The sequence below is a fragment of the Alligator sinensis genome, unplaced genomic scaffold (assembly GCF_000455745.1).
Source record: "Alligator sinensis unplaced genomic scaffold, ASM45574v1 scaffold32_3, whole genome shotgun sequence".
NCBI classification, from domain to species: domain Eukaryota; kingdom Metazoa; phylum Chordata; order Crocodylia; family Alligatoridae; genus Alligator; species Alligator sinensis.
In genome coordinates, this window is record NW_005843083.1 from 35,725 (window position 1) to 56,664 (window position 20,940).

Sequence of the window (20,940 nt, forward strand, 5' to 3'; positions counted from 1 at the left end):
GGGGGGGGGGGCTGCTTTTCCCTGGGCTCCTTCCTTTCCCAGGGTCCACCCCTCCTTACCTGAGCTTCCCATGCTGGGGCAGCCACGTGGTCCCAGGCTTCTGGCTGTGGGGGGGCAGGGCTGGGCAGGCCCTGCTGTTGCAGGAACCCCCCAGGCTTCCCCTGGGTCCTACTGCCCCTGGCTCCCGTCATTTTTGACAGGAACCAAAGACAGAAAAATATTAATTTTCTAAATTTTGGGGGGCCCTGCGGTCCAGATAGAATGGCCTCATGGGCCAAATCCGGCCCATAGACCATATTTTGCCCACCCCTGCTCTAGAGTTACTCATGGAATCATTCAGGATTTCACCAATGCATCTTACATCAGATTTTGGCCCTATATCATATTACTTATTATCTGGATAACACTACAAAGGTTGCAATATCAGTTCTGAGAACCTGCCAAACTACGATTTGTGGAGCCTTTGCTGGGAGGGCAGCTAAGCACTGCTTCCTTGTACCTGGAAGCATCATATCCCAGAAGCTGGGCATCACACCAAGAGAGTTAGGTTGCACCTTAAAGTGCAATGATGGACTTATTCCTCTCTCCCTTTTTCTCCTGCCCCACATCTCCATCCCTATATCAACAACATTCAAACTAACTTGTTAGCTTCCTCAGATTTTCACCTATTTGCTTTTCATGGCCATATGGAGGGGCACAGGGAAGGGTAAGTGGCACAACAGGTGATATCTTTCTTTGTTCCCTATTCTGTGTTCCTTAACCTTGCAGAGAGAGTGCCCTCCCCAAGGGAGAATCCTGCAAGTAGGCATGTTCACTGCCTATATCTCCCTTTATACCATCAGGCACACACTTTCACTTCAATTTCATTCTGTTTAATGTATACAAACCCAGCAGAATTACCTTCAAGCCTTCTGGTCCTGCTTCCCCCGCATATCCTTTCTGACCTGACCTTCCCTAGAAGAATAATTAAAATAAAAAATATAAAATATTGGGTTTTTACAGAATATATTAAAAAATCCTTATTTCTCTGTTTACAAAGGTTTTTCTATACAAAATGTAAGCTTATTGAACTCTTAAATGCATTTAATGATAGTTGACAGCATATTATGGTTAATGTATTATCTAGTCTATAATCAGAAAATATGCTGTTGATTTTAAAAGGTAGCATAATACAACCAACAGAACCCTGAAGCAGCTTTTACAGTAGCTAAATGTTCTACACGAGAAAATTAGCAAATACAAGAATCCAATACATGTACATTTCAGCTGACCAAAACCAGTTATCAACAAAGGAAAAAAAAAATCAAAGGCCAAATTTTGTTAGGTTAACTCCTGTGAGGTAGGGCAGCCACACCCCACAGAGCATCGGGACAGAAATCTTTCATGATGGTGTTCCAACCCTCATTCCTCAATGACACAGAATTACCTCAAATTCCTTCTTTTTTGCTTTTGAAGTTTGCTGTAAATTTTAGTTCTTGTGGTCCTTTCAGCTCTTGAATGAATTTCAACTCTTTGAGTTTCTTCTCCTGAAGATTTTTCACATTTTGTTGCTAGGATAACCAGTTAATAGTATCATACTGTTAGTGAGAAAGGGCCTATGTCTATAATTTATTAAACTGCAGGGCCATATAGGGTACATAGACATTTTGGGAGGACAGGAGGTGGCTAGATCACATTAAAAATTGCTACTCTATCTAGAGGGATTGGGGGGTGGTGGGCTAACAGGGTGTATAGGGGCATGGGGGGTGGGGTTGTGGGGCTATTTTAAGCCACCCAGTGAACTAATCCCCACCATCCCACCTGCACCCCCCTAGCCCCAAATTACTTGCAAAACTGGCACTGGGAGCAGCTTGTGGGATGGAGGGTTTGGTGGGCTTGGAGGGCAGGGTTGGCTGGAGGGGTTGTCTAGTGGTCTGGGGAGGGGCTGGGGGACTATGCTGGGAACTGTACAGAAGTTCAGTTAAATTGGTCTCATCAGACTCAGTTTAAATTAGACTACCTCCAAGTTAACTTCGATCAGGTCAGCAATTTTAGACTGATCTAACTGTCCTGAACTTTTATATGGTTGATTCAGACTTAAACTTCACTAAGGGATCTTAGTGTAAGGTGATAGATTTGTTAGATAGACTGTGGTCTTCCTATTGGTGACTGATTGTCTTCCTGGTGACCACCCATATTCCTTACTACATCGGACTCTTTGGCTTCTGGCCAACTGATGGTTGCGGCCCAATCAGAGTCACCTGGATACTGGTCTCTTCTGTCCCTGCATCCTGGTTCCCTGATATTGTTGCTCTGCAACTGTCTACAGTTTCTTCTCAACCACCAGTCTTCAGTGGTAAACACCTTGGCCCAATGACAGCTTAGATGATGGCCTTATGCCATTGATTTATGTGGCTGCTAGATGACTGAACCCAGACTGTCTCCTCTGTGTAGAGAAGCTTCAGGTTTCTTGTTCCTCTACTGTAATAGGCTGCTTGTCTGTCTTGCTGTTCTATTAGCAACCTCCATGTGTTGTTGTCTGTTTTCCCTCCATCTGGTTGCAATAGGCTGTCCTGGTTCTTTGCTCCACTAATGTCTGGGCTGGGCTAATATCAAGCCCCTGAGAAGGGGTATTACGATGGTCCAGCAAAGCCAGATATGGATCATATCCATTTTTTCCCTTTCTACGAGCCTTTTGCCTCTCTTAACAGTTGATCTGGCCTACTGTCTGAACACAAGATATGGAGTATGCCATACCTGGCAAAGTGTACCATCAGCTCCCTGATCAGTGTTCTTGTTTGAGTGTCCTTTATAGCCCACCTCTCAAAAATTGGAGTAAAAATCTATTGTGACCATATAGTTTCTATCATTCAAGACAAATAAGTCTGTCCCAATCTTTCTGTGAATGGTATGTTTATTGGAATATGTTCAGGACTGCTCTAATGCAGTTATGTTGCCTCATTTCCAGGATTTGGTGTATATGTAGCAACAACTGATACCTCTCATGAAAGAGGAAATACCTTTAAAGGAAAACTCCAGTATTATACAGTTACATTCTGCTAAGCCAGAATTTTAATTTTTAAGTCACAATTGCTCCAAGAGACTGAGTAACTGTGGCTCTGGGATTAATAGTTTGTCCTGAGAACTTTATTTTCAGGGTAAAATGGAGTCAAAGCAATGGGCATCAAACTGTCTCCTGACTTTTCAGAGCTGGGAAAGCTTGGGCTTTGGTATTTATTACTTTGACTTTTTCTGTCTGCTTCTTTGTTTCAGTGCCAATGTCTGCATGTTTTTCCATGTGCCTAAAAATTCTGAATATGTTTTAAAGCTATATAGCTTTAATACGTTCCATAACCACACACACATTAAATCTTCTTTTTTTTACTGGCAGCAAATATCAACCTAAGAATATTCCATTTTGTTCCACAAGTTCCAGCAAATATGATCACTTCCAAACACATGTGGCAAAGTAACTCTTTTTATTTACATGGATTAAATAAACAACATAACATTAGTGTGATAGTCCTGTCATGGAAGAGGTAGTCACTGCAGCCAACATATTTAAATATCCTTAATAGGCAACTTCTGCTCACTGAGTCTGAAGTTCTAGCTTATGATTAGCAAGCACTCTGACATCCTAACAGGAGTATGCAGGTGGGGAAGGGGCCACATGTGAGCATCAGATGTGTCATTTGAGGAACCAATTAAAGACAGAAATACTTAAATTATAATTCAATCTCACTTCAAGGGTTACTGCTCCTAGTCAGCATCGCTTTACTTGGGATTCCCAGAAGGAAAAAGTTACCATCTAAGATATTCTCATATATCGCTAAATATTTACTATTTATTTCTATGAAAACTGTGCAGTAGCTTTTTCATAGTTGGTAGAGTCAGAAGGGACCTGAGATCATTTAGTCCGATCCCCTGCCATGGCAGGAAAAAGTACTGGGGTCAAACGACCCTGGCCAGATGTTCATCCAGCCTTTTTTTAAAGACCCCCAGGGTAGGAGCCAGCACCACTTCTTTTGGAAGTTGGTTCCAGGTCCTAGCCACCCTGACAGTAAAATAGCGCCTCCTAATGTCTAGCCTGAAACTACCCTCCTCTAGCTTGTGTCTGTTGTTTCTTGTAACTCCCGGGAGTGCTCGGGGGAACAGGGACTCTCCCAATGCCTGCTGGTCCCCCTTGACTAGTTTGTAGACTGCCACTAGATTCCCTCTCAGCCTTCTCTTTTGGAGGCTGAACCAGGTTCGGGTCCCTCAGTCTCTCCTTAGCCTCTCCTTGTAGGGCCTGCCGTTAATCTTACTATTGTTACAGTGTTGTTTATTAATATAAATAAGGCAACCGGCATGAATAATCAGCGTGAGTAATGGCTGCAGAACCCATCATTATAGGATTATTGGTGTCATGTGATAAAATAATTATGGGATGTGGAAAATTAAGATTTATGTAGCACAGCTACAGGATTAAGATTTTTTTTTATTTGCCATGCTAGCCAGTTTGGTTACAACCTGGAAATCCAGGCTTAGTGTTTAACATATTCAGGTGTATTGAGCCATACCAAAAACTAAGCCTAGATTTCCAGGTTGTAACCAAGCTGGCTAGCATGGCAAATAATGCACCTGAATATGTTAAACTGGAATTGGAACAAAACATATTTGTCAGCAACTAATATTTCACCTTTCATGAAGATTGAATTTATTTAATATAAAGCTAAGTTGCCCGATATTTTGCTTCCTGGACTTTTGAATTGCCTTCATGCAATACATTTTCACTTCTTCTTAGCAAGATGTATACAGCACTTTGTTGATTTGGTTCTGTATCTGTGCTGGCTCATTTGGTTGGGGCCCACCGTCCCTCTAACCCTAACCCAGTTCGATCTCTCCAAACCCATGTTATGAGTAGGAGCATAGCAGCAAGGACAAACAGTGGTGGAAGTGTGGGTATCAAGGCTAGAGATTTCAGAGGCTCAGAATATTGCTAACGTAGGGCTCTGAAATCACCTCAGTTGGAGGAGCTACAATGTGCAGGCCACAGGAGCTGAAGCAAAGGAGAAAAGATAAGAGCAGAAGCATGTAGTGAGGAACCTGACTTCCCTACTGAAGCCACACTCCTTGATTCATGGCCCTGTGGTGTCGGCAAGGAAGGTAAACCAAAAAACTCTTTAAAAACCCTAAAGAGATTAATTCTACGATCCACTTCACTGTTCATGAAGCACGCCCATGCATTCTTCACCCACAAATGTTTGTTGCGTGAAACATTAGACAGGTCAACATTTTTTTCAACTTCATTTTGGGTCAGGTTAACCCAGATTAAAATGTCAGTTTGTTGAACAAAGCCAAAACATTTCCTTTTGGGTTAGTTTGACATTAATCTGTGTCTGCCTGAACTTCTGCACTACCATATGCTTCGATGGCCAGACCTCTTACCCAATAATGCAATGCAGTCTCCTCTCTGGCTGAATTACCCCAAAACATCATAGGAGATGTTTCAGCCAGAGAGAAGACATGCTATTGGCTACTCTGGCATATGGCTCTCTCTCAACCCTCTCTTTCTCTGATCTTTCCTGAACAGTTTTACCCCAGTACACAATAGGAAGCTTTCTGTAATTTCAAAAAAGGACTGTGCTATTTCCTACCCAGCTCCATTCATAATAAACATTGAGAGGAGACTTGCTGATCCCTTGCTAATTTTTACAGTCATTTTTTAGAGTACATTTTGAAGAGAGTTTTTGTTAAAGGCAATTAATTAACTTTAATTTCAGTTATTAAAGTTAAACATACTTACTCTTGGTCCAGCTCCTCCAATAGGTCCAACTGGCCCTTCTTCTCCCTAAAAAAAATCAGAATTTATAATCACTTTTTGCTACTGTGTTAAGCTTCAAAGGTGCCCATACATGAGTGTGGAGGCGGCTCTGATGCACTGGAATTCCAGTGTAATTAATTGACTCTGCTGGAGCATGACGATTACCGCGCTCCAGCAGCCTCCTGCATCTTGTGTATCCACATCCCCGTGCTTAAAAATGGTGGCAGGGGCGCTTGAACTAAAGTTCATAGAACAAGCTTTAGTTCAAGCACCCCCTCTGCCATTTTAAGTGCCTCTTGGAGCCACTCTCATTAAAGCCCCCTCGCCCCAACCACTGGAGCATGTGTAAAAGTTGTAAAATCTTAAGCCTGCATAGTATACAGATGTAGGTAGAGATCTTATCATTAGGATCTGTATTTAAGCTTAATGAGAAAGAGACTAAACTGACCTTTTCCAAGTTACTAAACAGTCAGAAATCTACATATTACAAAGCCATCAGACACAATCTGCTCAATCAGAGCTGGTCAAAGTTCTTTCTTAGGGAAAGTTTTTAACCACTTTTGCCGAGGTAGACTTAGCAGTCATGGATCAACCTATCCATAGGTCAATTACTGAATTGATTTAGGATCTGTCATCTGGGATACTGAAAGGACTTTGATTTGTTTTGCACGGTCTCTAGAAAACTATAGAATGAGTGCCACGCAAACAGAATAGTTCTGTCAAGATACGTCTGAGATTTTTCAAGCAGATGGAAGTAGGTAAGGATCAGACACAGGAAAGCAAATTCTTCCAGGAGTCAGAGAAAAGGAGAATATAGGAGGAAAAAAACAGCCTCTAAATAGTACATGACAGTGCATTGCAAATGCTAACTTTTTGAGGTTGTTTCATTAGATAATGACATTAAGTCCTGATTGTCATAATACTGTCTGAAGTAAAGGAACGGAAAAGAACAACAGACTTCATGTTACCTGCCCTTTTAATTAGAATGATAATTTTGGGGTACTATTTTTAATCATTCAAACACTCTCTTGAAAACTCATCATAAAACTGGATACAAGTTCTGGAGCTCTACCAACAGACACAAACTGATTTAGTGGTATCTTTAAAAAGTTCTAAAACAAAAAACATAAACAGCATAAACCAACAAGATATGTTTGAATCCATCATATGTATATTTAAGGATTATGAATATTTATAAAAATATATGATACAACCCTGACTTCCCTGAAGTCAATGGGAGATTCACCATTGACTTACAGAAGCCAGGATTTTATCCAATATTCTTAGTAAATATTAATTTAAATTACTATATTATATAATTTTGAATTCCACGTGCAAGATTCTGGACCCAGATTATTCAGATATTCCACACAGATCATTGAAATAAATTCTATGATGAATTTATATTACTGTAAAAATGACTGAAAACTCTATTCAAAACCTACCAAAATAAAATGGAGGCTTGAAATCCTACATGAAAACAGTATACTCACCAATGCATCATTTTCTTATAGGAAAAAAGGCTTTTTTTTTTTTGGGGGGGGGGGGGGGGTTACCAGCTATTAGTAACAGGAAAACACACCGAATTCCAAGATTAACAGTAAATTGTTGACTTGATAACATATTCATCTTACCTCAACTCCTTTGGGTCCAGGTGGTCCTGGAGGCCCTCGGTCACCTAGAAGTCCCTGAATAACAAAACAATCAGAGTAAGTTTTTGTTTCAGTCAAAAAGTCTATTAGTCACATTCTCCTTATACAATTCTGGACAGAATACAAGGCCGAATGCTGAGGAAGCAGACATCATTATCTGGTATTGTTCATTTCCTGTAGGAAACCAGAGCATGAAAACTACAGTACTTAACGGACTCTAGCTGACAGGTCTAAGATTCAAACTATTTTGAAACTTTTGAAGGTAAAAGATTAACTTGGCTGAAGCTTGCAAGACATCAGTTCATTTTTGTTACATGCAGTTAGCTTGTATCTGATGAGCTACCTTAAGGCAAACTGAGACACTACATGTAAGCACCTGTTTTAGGTACTCTTTAGAATATTTGATGATAAAATTTCCCTTAATGGAAGTGTTTTTATAGTAATATTAATTAAACTATTTATCTCAATCCCACACCCCTTTTGCACAACTTGTTCATATAATCCAGTACAGTCTTACAGATGTCACCAAAACTGATCAGGAAGGCAATCCTTTCTAATTATTTGATGGGATAATTGCTTCATAATACAAGTGTTGTGGGAATAACTATCAAACATTAGATTTTTATGGTTTGATCCAGCAGGAAGAAGCATCTAAACAATGACCATGGAGACCATTGGCCATGATTACATTTGTTCCAAAACCTTGCTAAGTGTAAGATGCTAGGCACTATTTCAGTTCTTTCTATGTTGACTGTATAAACAAGTGATTGGGCAAAAATGCATAACTGTATTTTCAGTACCGGTAAGGTGAACTGTAGAGACCGAACTCTTATGTTGCTATGTAGTACAGTAGTATCACGTACAACATTTCTGTGATTACCAAGCTATATGCCCAGATTTTAGTCAATTAGAGAGTGTTTATAGTGGTCATATACCAATAAAGATGTCTGGTATAGTATGGGCGTAGCAGCAATTGACTTTAAGGCTATCAGCTTTTTCAGAACAGCTGTTAGATGGCAACAGCATTCACTGATTACAAACTTGGGCAGAGGTTTGCCAACCTTAAGTTATCACATGCTCTTGCAGAAATATTTATAAAAACACATTATTAAGACCGAGGAACTAATGGTGTGTCAAAAACCTTGGTTATCTAAATTGCAATGGCAATAATTGGTCAAAGCACTTAACCTTGCCTTATGACAGAAAATATCTATGTGAGCCTACTATTAGTATACTGGGAATGCCAGGCTATCAGATAAAGCAACCAGAACAAAATAATTACTCTTAGAAAATATATGATTAACCACTGAAGAAATAGCTGGGGGATAAGCTCTAGCATAAGCCTCATTAATTGCTTACTAATTAAGCTGAAGTCTAGACAGCAGTGTAGGCATTTGTCCAGTAACAGGCACACAAAACAACATTACATAGAAAAGGCAATAAGCCACCAAGTTTCATCTAAAAGATCCCATTGACAGGCTTGCCTGGGAAACTAGGATGGAGAACTGCAGCTAGACAGCATCTCCAATACAGTGGCAAAAGCAACAAAAATACATGTAGTAACACTATAAAAATAATATGGTTATTTAATTAGTAAAGAAAAGTATCCCCTTAGCAAAGGGAACTATTATTTTACTCTGCCATAGAAATAAGTAAACTACTGTAATATGCTTTTCATTATCATTTACACTTGTGGTGGAAATTTTAGCAACTTTCTGAACTACTGTATGTATACTTAGAAAGCATGTACTTAAATTGTAAAAAGCCTCCCAGACTTTAAAATTGATATTAAGATAATTAACTGAAGTCTCCATCCCCACTCTGAGGTTGTAGGCAATGAACAGAAAATGAAATTGTCTTTAGGGATGTGCCAAAATGTCTGGAAAGAATTCAGGGAGTCAGAAAATTGGGGGGCACCCTATATTTCACATGCGTGTATAAATTTCCAGTTGAGTCTCTTACAGGATTAGTAGAGTTCTTAATAGCCACATATATGAAGTATTCTATCCAAACAAAACATCAAAGGGCAGATGATGGAAGCTCTCACATATTTCCATAGTACAACATGTATTACTAGAGAAACCATTCTGATATTCCTGTAGTCAGCATGTCTGCCTTATTTCTTCTTTGGCTAGTCTAATAAGCAGCCCAGAATTATTTGTAAGACTAACACAAGGAACAAAAAGAAAGGTATTTCAAAATTTCCTAAGCTAAAACCACCCCTTTCCTTTCATTACATAAAAGTCTTATTTTATGAATCATGGAAGTTCAAACAATTTTTATATTTTTTATTATTTCCAAGTCAAATCTCTTGTGGACCAACCTACATAATGTGGCCTTTGCACATTATTCTGGGAGTTCATATTTTCTGTCTACTGTAGTATTTTGGACTAAAAGGCCAGCCCAAAAGTTCTGGTATTCAGAGAAGGCAGAAGGCATGCTTGCAGATCTCATATTTTCTGGCACAAGGGTCAGTTTATCTGCTGCTAGCTGCTGAAATAGAAAGCCCATCCTGCTTTTCTGGCACCTAATATAGATTTGGCTTCTGGGAAAACATGGAAGAATCAGGAAAGGTCAGTATGTTGAAAAGAGTGTTTTTAAAAAAAAAGTGGAGGAAATACTTCACAACTGTAGTCAATGCAAGACAGCTGGGAATCCCAATGGTGAACATTTCCAGTTTCTTAAATCCCTGCTCTCTTGGTGTTATAAGCAGAGCAAAAGTTTTTCCAGTTCTAATATTCCATCTCAAATGTAAGCCACTAATTCTCCTTGATTAGACTAGGCTGTCTACGCTTTAGGTCTTTGGAAGCCAGTATACTTGGATACCACAGACTCTTGTAAAGTTATTGAAATCTTGTATCAAATAAAGTCTGGAGCCTTAAACAAATACCCTGGGCTACTTCTTGGCATTTTTACTAGGAGTTAGGTGAAAGGTGATAGACAAGTCTTGTCATTCTGAAACATAAGTCTACTTCTCACGCAACATATTTATTTGAGCATTTTACATCTACAGTAGAATAATGTGTGGTTTAAGTTAGTGAAAGAATGCGAACAGGAATGTGTGTTCAACTACACGATTAAGTATTAGTATTTTAAACTGAATCTACACTTCAGGAACTAACATTTCTATTCCGTCATCTCTAGTGATGCATATACACAGTTTTCCATTAGGAGTTCTTCTTATGTGCCCTGACAATTCATTAATTTCACAGAAACATCAGAGGAGCCAACCACCAATATTCTTGTATAGATTACAGATAAAAGCTGACTAGCATCAGTCAATAATCACAATTAGGAACAAACTGTTTAACCATCAACTACATTAGAGCAATAAAGGTGCTCCTTCCTACCCAACTTTCTACCCTCAATTTTTCACCATATTTTCTCAAATGTACATTTTCAGCATGCCTAGAAACTCATAATGTCTTGCTCATTTTAGGGTCAAAGCTATTTATGGACAAGAAATATGTGGGAGGTTTTTAGCTGTTAGAGTGACAGGGAGATATGAGTGAGATATTTTAAGAAGGAAAAGTGTAGTGTGGCAGGATTCATATTTTGAATTAAGATATATACTTTATAGGATGTTATGTACAACTCAGGCACAGATGAGACTGAAGCAGATGAACTCTGAGGAAATGGCTGAAACATAGGAATAGAGGAAACAGGATGGAAATGGAGCTCTTGGCCATCAGTCCTTTGCTGCTACATAATTCTTATCATTTATTATATTTACCCAAATCCAAGACAACTTCAAATTTAAGATCCCCCACCCCATAATTAGATTTTATGCATAGAAAATTATAAATGCATTACAATTTTCCATTCATAGAATCTAATTAGTGGAAGGTGGTCTTAAATGAATGTCTCCCCACTGCTATGGAGGAGAAAGCAACGGTGGATGGTGAGGGGCCAGACCTGTGCCTCTTGCTTCCATGCCCCTTGTTCCCCCTGTGCCTATCCTACCCTGCTGCCTAGCCCTCCGTGCCTGTTCATCGTTATTGTATAACGTTCTGGTCATCCATGTTTAATATTCCAGATGATATCATACCACTGTGTACAAGGCATAATGGCATTAATACTTACTGCTCCTGGAAGTACCTCACCTGACATACCATAGCAATGTATTTCATTTTTTACAGCTGTATCAACAGTGGCGGCTCAGATTCATGCTACCCAGGTCTTTCTCTTCTCACTTCCAAATTACGAGTTTCCAGTTTATAGTAGACATGTTTGTTTAGTCTTTAGTTGTATGACTTTGCACTTTATACTATTAAATGTCATGCTACTTCCTATCACTCCAGTCCCCAAAGTCATCCATTACTTTGTGTATATCCAGTCTTGCTCTATATTGGCAATGGCTCCTAACTTTGTCACCTGAAAATTAAATTAGAGTACTCCTTTTTGTGCCCAAGTCATTAATGAAATATTAAATAAGATTTGTCGCAAAGCAGACTCCTGAGGTAGTCCACTGGTAACCTTTCTCCACTTAGGCAGTGCCTCTTTTGAAACAATTTTTTTATCTTTTCCATTTTAACCAGTTCTGTACCCATCCTATAATTATTGTATTAATCCCTATTTTCCCAGTTTATCTATTTTTTTTCAATTTGACACCATTACTGAATTTGAGATAGATTAAACCTACTGGTCTAAAATATCAGGTTTCTTAGTGAAGAAAAACACCAGGTTTATTTTGTGCTGTCTATCTTTGGTAAACCCACTTTGCATTTTATTCCCCTTTCCATTTATCTCCATAACTCATTATTTCCCTCAAAATTTGTTCTAATACACTGTATATTATAGTATTAACAAGCATGTATTTATTAGGATCATATTTTCCTCTTACATATTGGCACTGTGTTGTTAGTTTGCAAGTTATACAGTACTATCTCCAAGTTGATAGATTTATCAAAAATCCTTATTACTGGACTTCATATGCCAGCTCTTTCAGTATCTGAGATGAAGATTATCCCATTCACTTGACTTAAGTGCATTAAGCATTCTATTTAAAATTCCTGTTAGCTATCCCATTTTAGCTTCCATGTTCAATGTCATCATCTTTCTTGAAAATTTGAGACGGAGTATTTATTTAGATTTTGAGCTAGAACTAGATCTTTAATCTGAACCTCACTGTAAAGTAATCCTGCTCATACTTAAATCCTTTTGAAGTGGTTATTAATCTTATTTTCTCAGAAGTTGCACATTTGAAATACAAAATCTCAGTTACAGAACTATTTTGTATATTTCCACGTAATTTATACCGAGTCAACTCAACTTATTCAAAGGCATTTTTTTTAACCAGTTCTTTCATCACTTCAATGCTACTTACTTGAAAAAATCTAAAATAGCATCATTTTAGCCCTGGCAGGAGAGGCCCTGGATTGGGTTGTCCTATCAGGTGGAATTTGTTCTAATGGGGGCTCACATGTAGACATGCATTTAGGACCACATTAATAAGCCTGAATTTTCTGCACAGAAAATTTAGGCATATTAGCTGCACGTGTAGATGCACCCAGTTTGTAGGTGCCAAATAAGTGTAGTTTACCCATAAAAATAGGTGCCAAAGTGCTGCTCAGAAGTGTGTTTATGGAATAACTGTGCTAAAAACTTGCAGCAGTCTCAAGAGTAAATACAAAAGGGGAGTGGGAGGCATATTAAAGAAACCTCTCCATACCTAAATCCAATTTAGCGGGGTCAGAAACTGGCTGCTGGCACTAGTCTAATAGAGCCTCTTTTACAATCCTCCTCCAATGTGATTTTGACCCATGTTGGTTCTGTTTTATCCAGGTCATCATTTCTTATTTCTATATCGTCTATTGAAACCTTAATGTAATGTACAATGCTACTCTTCTATCTTTATTTTTATTTCTATCTTATCTGAACATCACACACAGAGATAACAAATGACAATAAAGGTTCAGGTATAATTTCCATTAAAACATTACACAAGGTCATATTTGTGAAAAAGCCACTGGCTGAAGAGCTAGACACCAGTGTAACTAGAAAAGCTGTATGTTATGACCCCAGGTTTGAATTTAAACCAATATAAATAAACTGGTGTAAAGCCCTGTCTGGACACACTTGTTTTGGTTTTTCAGTTTTGCATAAATCTACTGGTAGCAGGCTTAAGCCAATTTGGCATTCTTAAATCAAATTTAGTGCCCACGGAGCAGTTTGCATTAATTTAACTACATTGAATTAAAAGAAGCTGATGCAGACTGCCTGCACAGACAAAGCCTCTCTTGATTTACTTAGCTGACAGCAAGGATAAGGTCATGCTCAGGTCACAGTACTTTGCAAATTTCCCAACATACAACAGAACGTCTCTCCCAATTTCCTTGTCCCCCGGAACTTTATCTTCTCACTCTCAGGGCATTGCTGATGCTGTTACAAGTTTCTACAAGTTCTTACCTTGGGACCTTCAGGACCATTTAGTCCAGGTACACCAATGTCTCCTGGAAAACCCTAATTAAATGAAAACAGACAAAGTGTTTATAGCATTGGAATGTTTCCATGGTTCAATGCAAAAGAAAAGCACTTGTTATTTTGATTCTGTTCATTCATTTAAGAAATTTTAACAAACCTGAATCACAGAAATCAAGAAATGGATTTGTTTTACCACCCGAAAACAGCTAAGACCATAAAAAGCTCTCTTGAAAGGACTTGGATGAGTGACAGATTTTAAGCAGCTTTTATTTAACTTAGTTTGGCAGATGTCATTATAGCTTTTGTTTATCTAAAGATGAAAACTGTTGTCCATTAAATAGAGTCTATAACTAAGTAAGCAGCCTGCTCCTGACCCCACTGAAATCCACAAAGGAAGTGATATTGCCCCGTTACTAGAGAAATAAATAATTTCTTTCAAATGTTGAAGTGCAGCTTTCTCCGTGGCTTCACTTTCAGGACTGGACAGCTAGGGAACTGAGGAAATGGCCTTTCACCCTGATCAACCAATGCAAATCCCACTCTAACAGTGACTGGATGTCACCAATCCATGACATCTGCCTAGAAGGCTTTGTGAAATGAATTTGTGGTGTAACCCCATTCCTAGCGGAATTGCCCAATAACAAAATCAGCATTGCCGTGAGGCAACTGTCACCACTCTGGTTGGCTGCATGAGCCAAAGAATAAATTTAAAAAGGAAATGAATTATCCTTTCCCCCCTGAAAGTAGTCCCCTCTGCTTAAAGATAATAGATGTTTGGAGAGGGAAGGAAGCATCGTAGGAGCATTTCCATCCTCAGGTCTAGAGGACTTGAGTGCCCAGTTTCACAAACAATACCTACATTTTTTGTAAGGAAATAAAGATACTGATCTTGTTTAAATAACCATGCTGTTATTTAATTGAAGTTTTTAAGTGCCTCCTGAGGAAACATCTAATCTTTCCTTCTGTAGAAATACTAAACTATCAATAGCTCTGATTATTTATTTGGCAAAAGATGAATTTATAAATCAGCCAAAATATTATTTGACATTATTTCACTAACTCTCAAATATCCCAAACCCTTCCAAATTGAAGTGTGTAGAAGATTATTCTTGTAGAAAATGGCTGGTATCAAATATTTCATGCCCTAAATATAATATTTTATTGAATCTATAAATTCACATGCCTGCTCTTACAAACACCTCCTGAATCTCTATCACAGGTCTTTTGGTTCTAAGCCAAATAGGATAATTTTTGCTATAAAAATCAAATATCTGCAAATGATATTAGAGAGTTATTGCAATGCTGTAGGCATCATTCTGAAATTACTTAAATGAATGTACTGCACGTGTCCAAAACGCTTTAAAAAAGATACTTAGCTTCACTTGCAAAGCCAAATTTTCAGACATAGAAAATGAACAGCCTGCCCTTATTACTCAGGACTAAATGTGAGACAATAGTGAAGGGTTTTTTTGGTGATTTTCTATAAGTACAAAAGAAGCACATAAAAAAAAAATCTTAGTTTAAAAATATTTTTCACTTCTTCTCTTCAACAAAAGCATGTCACACAAAATGCAGCCAATGATCCCATTTTTATTAATCTTATGATGTTGGTTAGGAATAAACTGAAATCATTTCCACGCAAAAGGTAAATTCTGAGATTGTTCTAAAGCAGAAGTTTGAAAATGAACCCTTAACTGTAGTACTGCTAGTGCAATGCTATTATAAGAGAGAGAAAAAATGTGTCTTTTGTTGGGGTTGTCTTGTTTTTGCTTTTCATATGCTGCTTTTAAGAGAATGTAAATTGATTGAGAGTCTCTGAAGAAAGCAACAATTCTTGTGGGCTATATCACTTATTGGACCAACTGTATGGTATAAACATAGACAAGCCTCTGGGTATCACAGTACCCTTCCTCAGGCCTCTGAGACAGAAGCAGACACGGATGAGCTAAATAGCAGATGGAACAAAAGCTTGTTAAGCAAAGTCATTATTACCCGTGAAGTTCAGGGGTTAGTGAATATTAGGAATTATATAATATTATTATAATGGACTATGAAGTCATTGTCTACGTTAAGTCCCTGGTGCTTAGTGCCCAATAGGCTGATGAATTTCTGTTCCCGTGCTTGGCCTGTTAGGGAGATTTCGTTTGAGCACTAGAACTGTGAGGTCAAACAAGGACTAGTTTTTCAGTGAAAAATATTCTCTTACTGGTGTCCTTATGTCTATATCTGTTATCTATTTTGGTGGTTATTCATTCTGGTGCATAGTTTTTGACCGGTTTCACCCACATTGTTTCCATGAGGGCATTTGGTGCACTAAATGAGGTTTACCACATTCTGAGATAAATGTGTGTATGATCTGTAGTTTCTGATGTTTTGTGTTGGGGAATGTTCATTGTTATGACAAAGATGTTTGACAGGTTAGTTGTTGTTGAGGCAGGGCAGGGTCCCATTAGGCACCTGTTGATCAGCCAGGAATTTACTTCTGATGATGATCTAGGGGCAAGGTTAGAAGGGAGCTGTTAGAAGGCTAGAAGCAGGAGTTCTGGGAATATTTTTTGCAAGGTCTGGTCCTTTTTCAGGTATAGGTTGTAATTGTTTGATGATTCTTCTTACAGGTTCAAATTTGGAATGGTGAAAATCTAGGGGCTGTGGTCAGTGGGGTTTTTTTCGTGTATTATAGTAGGTTGCTGCAGGCTATCTGGCTGGCTCTTCGAAAGACATGGTCTATTTCTCTGCTGGAGTGTCCTTATTTGTAAAGGCTGTTTTCAGTTTGGCAGGATGTGTCCCCCAAGTGTTCTCCTCCGAGCACATGCAGTGGTATCTGAGGTACCCGATTGTAAATTTTGTGGTGTTTTTAGGGTGATTTTGTGAATTCTAAGTGTGGTTGGTGGTCCATCGGTTTTCTGTATGTAGCAGTCTGCAGGGTGCCCTCCCAGATATAGATCATGGTGTCTAGAAAGTTGATATTATTGTAGCAGTATTCCAGAGAGAATTTGATTGAAGGGTGGTAGTTGTTAAACTTACAGTGGAAGTCAGTAAGCCAGTTTAGGTGTTCAGTCCAAATGCTGAAAATATCTGTGTGGCGCAGGTATAATGCAGGTTTAGTGACAGAGTTTTCTAAAAACTCTTCTACCAGGTGGCTTGCGAGGAGGTTGGCATGGTTTGGAGGAAGTGTCACTGAGAGTGAAGTTGTTGTGGGGGAGGATGAAATGGATGATTTGTATATGTTGTGGTTACAAATCTGAGTGTAATTTGTTTCCTGTAGGTAACTTCAGGCAGGCAGCTCTGCCTTTATTATGTGGGTTAGCATATAAGCTGGTGATATCCATGGTTGCAAGCATGCCCTTCTCAGGGAAGTGGTTAATGTCCTGGATCTTCTTGAAAGAGTCTGTTGCATCTCATAAAAAATTTGCTCTTTGAGTGACAAGTCATTTTAGACTTGTTTCTATGAATCCTAATAGCTATCAGTGAGGGTGCCAGTGTTGAATATGATGGGTCTTCCAGGTTGTCCTTAGTGAATCTTTGGGAACATATAAAATGTTCCTGGGTGATTAGTGGAAGTAGTTTTTCGTAAAGCTAGTTTATAAAAGATTTGATAATATTTTCCAGTTCCAGAGCAAATGCTGGTGTGGGATCCTCCCCAAGTTCTTTACAGTAGTTGGTGTCTGAGAGCTGTCTGTTAACCTTATTGATGCAGTTTTCACAGTCGAGGATAGCAATAGCTCCTTTTTCCACTGGTTTGATTACTAGTTCATGGTTGGACCAGGCTAAGTGGCTTTACAGGCTAAGTGGCTTTTCCCTCTGAGTGGGAGTTTGTGGCGGTCCTGACTTTTGTTGAGAATTTCACTGTTAACTTTCTTCTTGAAACAGCCGATGTAATAGTCCAATATGTACTTCTGTCCACTGAAAGGTGTCCACTCAGATTTTTTTTTTTATCAGTTGTGGCATGAAGGTCGTCAGAGGTGGTTCTGTCCTGGTTATGGAAGTATTCCTTCAGGCAAAATCTGTGAAATTATGACATTTAAAGAAAGCTATACATTTTTAACACTTGGATGCTGATGGATATGAAAGGAATCCCAGTAGGGTGACTGCAAATTTAAACCAAATTTGCAAAAAAGCCCCAATATCTGTAACAGTGTTAAATGTTCCCCACATTAAAGTATGTTAACACAACAGAATTAACATTCCTTTTTACCATGGGGAAATATCTACTAATGTAGTTGTGCAGCAACACCGATGTGCCTCTAGATGGCAAATACTATTTTATACGTGTGACGAATGCACACTGACTGCACATTTAAAATATGTAATTTAGATTACTACAGTTTATAAATTACCAGGCACTAAACTAGATTAAATAGATTAACATAAGAACAATTGCTTTTTACTGCTTCACACTTTTGAAGGTGCTCAGTTTAGAGGCATTCAGGAATTTTAAAAAATTGTATTGTCATATAACAATATATTTAGAATAAATTTTCAAAGGCATGAATGTGCAATACATGCTGATATGAAGACAGTTTCTTTTAGATGATAAGGACCCCAGAAAATACTTTGTTGACAAAGGAAGTAGAAAAGATCTATTTCTTTTTTAAAGAGCACTGTAAAAGTACTCAGTATATTCCTCCCTGTATTTCTGTTTGCCCTGAGTTATTCAGCAGTGAGATGTCCTGTGGTGACTCCAAGGACAAAAATAATTTTTACATGAAAAAAAACAGAGTAAGATTTTTAAAACTATTCAGTGTTGATCTAACTCAAATCCTGACTTCGATACAAGGTGGACAAGACTGGGCGCATCTACACATGTGCTTTAATGTTCATTAGCCTATTTTAATGCTCATTACAGCATCACAAAAAAACTGTGCGCTTTCACTAATGTGCATTAAAATAGGATAGGGTGGCCATCATAGAGGACGTTTCGGTTTTCTGCCACTCTGCCATCTGTCCTCTATCGATATGAAACCTGATGCCTTTCTTCAAGAGAAAAAGAGAGGACATGGAGGCATCCGGTTTCATATCAATAGAGGAGAGGACAAATGGACTGTCCTCTATGATGGCCACCCTAAAATAGGCTAATGTGTCTTTTTCTAGTACCTCAAAAAGGAAATTCTAAATTTAATGCGCATTAGCAAAAGCACATTAATGAATGTGTAGATACGCCTGAGTGTCTTTGCAAATTTCTTCATTAACATTTTTTAAACCAGCAGCTGCCTAAATGAAAGTTAATTAGTGCTTTGCAGGTACACTTAAACAAAGCAACAATCAGTTACTTGTGAAGATGTACTTTAATTCAGAAACACAGGAATTCTATCTTTGAGGGCATTTGAAACGGACATGTCAAACTAATCTCAAATTTCTTATAACAGTTGGTTGAATTTCCTGACAGATTATACTTGCCAAAGATGTCTGTCGAAACTACAGCCACTCCAACTGCAGAAGTTAGAGCTGTCATTTTGCATCCTCAAAGAAGAGCTTATTTGTTTTTCATCTGAGATGACAGGCTCTGTAGAAGGAATTTTTCATCCAAAATTTATTTTTTCCTCCCTCACTTTAGAAAGGTCAGTATTCCCACATTGCAGAACTTTTGTTCTTTGGCATCTGTAAAGCTGCATGATGTGTCAATAATGTGCTGAGTGTAAGTGGAAAAGTAATATTAAAAATAAAACGTAAAATGACATTTTCTGTGTGGGGAAAAGCCAGCTAAAGTTCACTGCCAACATTTTTCCTTTTAAATGGCAGTAGCAGTACATTTATTTTTCCAATAAACCCTTCCATTCTGACTTTGGAGGAGATGTAGGAAGGAGTCTTAACATACTACAAATTGCAAGACATAACGTAACTGCCACTTGAGAGGAACAAAACCCAGGCAGGGAATACAGTGTTTTAGATGAGAAAGACTTGCATATAGTCTATTATTAGTACATCAATCACCTGAAATATCACTGAACATGATATGTGCTCATCTCTACTGGCACGTGCAGTATTAGTTCAGCTATGCCCACTGATGACATCAGTTTTCAGTAATGGTTCAATTTTGTAGTGTAGGAAAGGTCAGTGTTTACTCCAAGTGGTATATAACATTCTTAGAAGTCATCTGGACTTACGTGTGGTTGCTAGATGTACTGAAATCATTTTACAGTATCAAGTAATACTTTGCACAGTAATCTTCCCAGGATAAACAAAGACTTAGACGGAGGCTTAACCAGGATTTCTGACATGAAGAGGAATATAGTTTGATCATGTTTACTCTTGTAGTTAAACCATTTTCAACATTGATGACAGCACATGCAGCTGAATCAATAAGCACATTTCTCAGTGTAGGCAAAGCTTAAAAGTATAACCATTGGATCATATTCCTAATTTGGACATGTTTAAATTTCATTAAAAAAATGTCATTAAAAAATCATTTTAAATAAGAGCCATCTATTAGACCCCATGAAGAGACAGTCTTTTAGTAAAGTTCACTGCCTACCCCATGCCTTTTTTGATAATTTTTTTACTCATGATGGGCATGCTTGAAAAGGACTGTGACTTAAAACTCCAAGTTGGGGCTTTCATCCAACTTCCTCTTATGGAAAAATTACCATATGCAAAATATCAAATGATGTTTAGCAGTCAGATACCGGAGCCCCACAACTTCAAGGACTAATCAGATATAACTAAGAATAGGAGTATCTCATCCTTCTCTCATTTCAAAAGTAAGATGAATATCTCAGGTATGTTAATGTTTCTATCTTAAAGCAGAAATCTGTAAACAAAATGTTCTCTCATTCCACTATTTGCTTGTAAAATTTGTTTCAATGGGTGGAATATATATTCTTTTTGCATGCTGATGGCATACACAGATATAGACTGAGGAAGGACTGGCTGGGCCACGGTACTGCAGAAAGGGACCTGGGTGTCACAATAAACTGAACTTATGCTAGTAGCGTGCTTTTGTTGCAAAAGAAGTCAACAGCATACTAGGCGGTATAAATAGTGTCTCTTGAAAATCCAAGGAATTGATTCTTCCACTCACTTTGGCACTGGTGAGTCCTGACATGAAGTACTATGTCCAGTTTTGGACTCCTCACTTAGGGAAAG

At 38.4% G+C, this 20,940-nt stretch overlaps 1 protein-coding gene across 1 annotated transcript in view; it reads right to left on the reverse strand.

Annotated features, from left to right (window-relative positions):
• Nucleotides 1-20,940, reverse strand: part of LOC102378337 (collagen alpha-1(XXIV) chain-like) — a 182,087-nt gene that overhangs the window by 34,741 nt on the left and 126,406 nt on the right. The window contains exons 20-23 of the mRNA XM_025193649.1: nt 13,843-13,896; nt 7,417-7,470; nt 5,765-5,809; nt 901-954 (exon numbers count right to left, since the gene is read on the reverse strand). Of these exons, the coding sequence (XP_025049434.1) occupies nt 901-954; nt 5,765-5,809; nt 7,417-7,470; nt 13,843-13,896 (207 nt within the window). The remainder of the gene's footprint in view (nt 1-900; nt 955-5,764; nt 5,810-7,416; nt 7,471-13,842; nt 13,897-20,940) is intronic.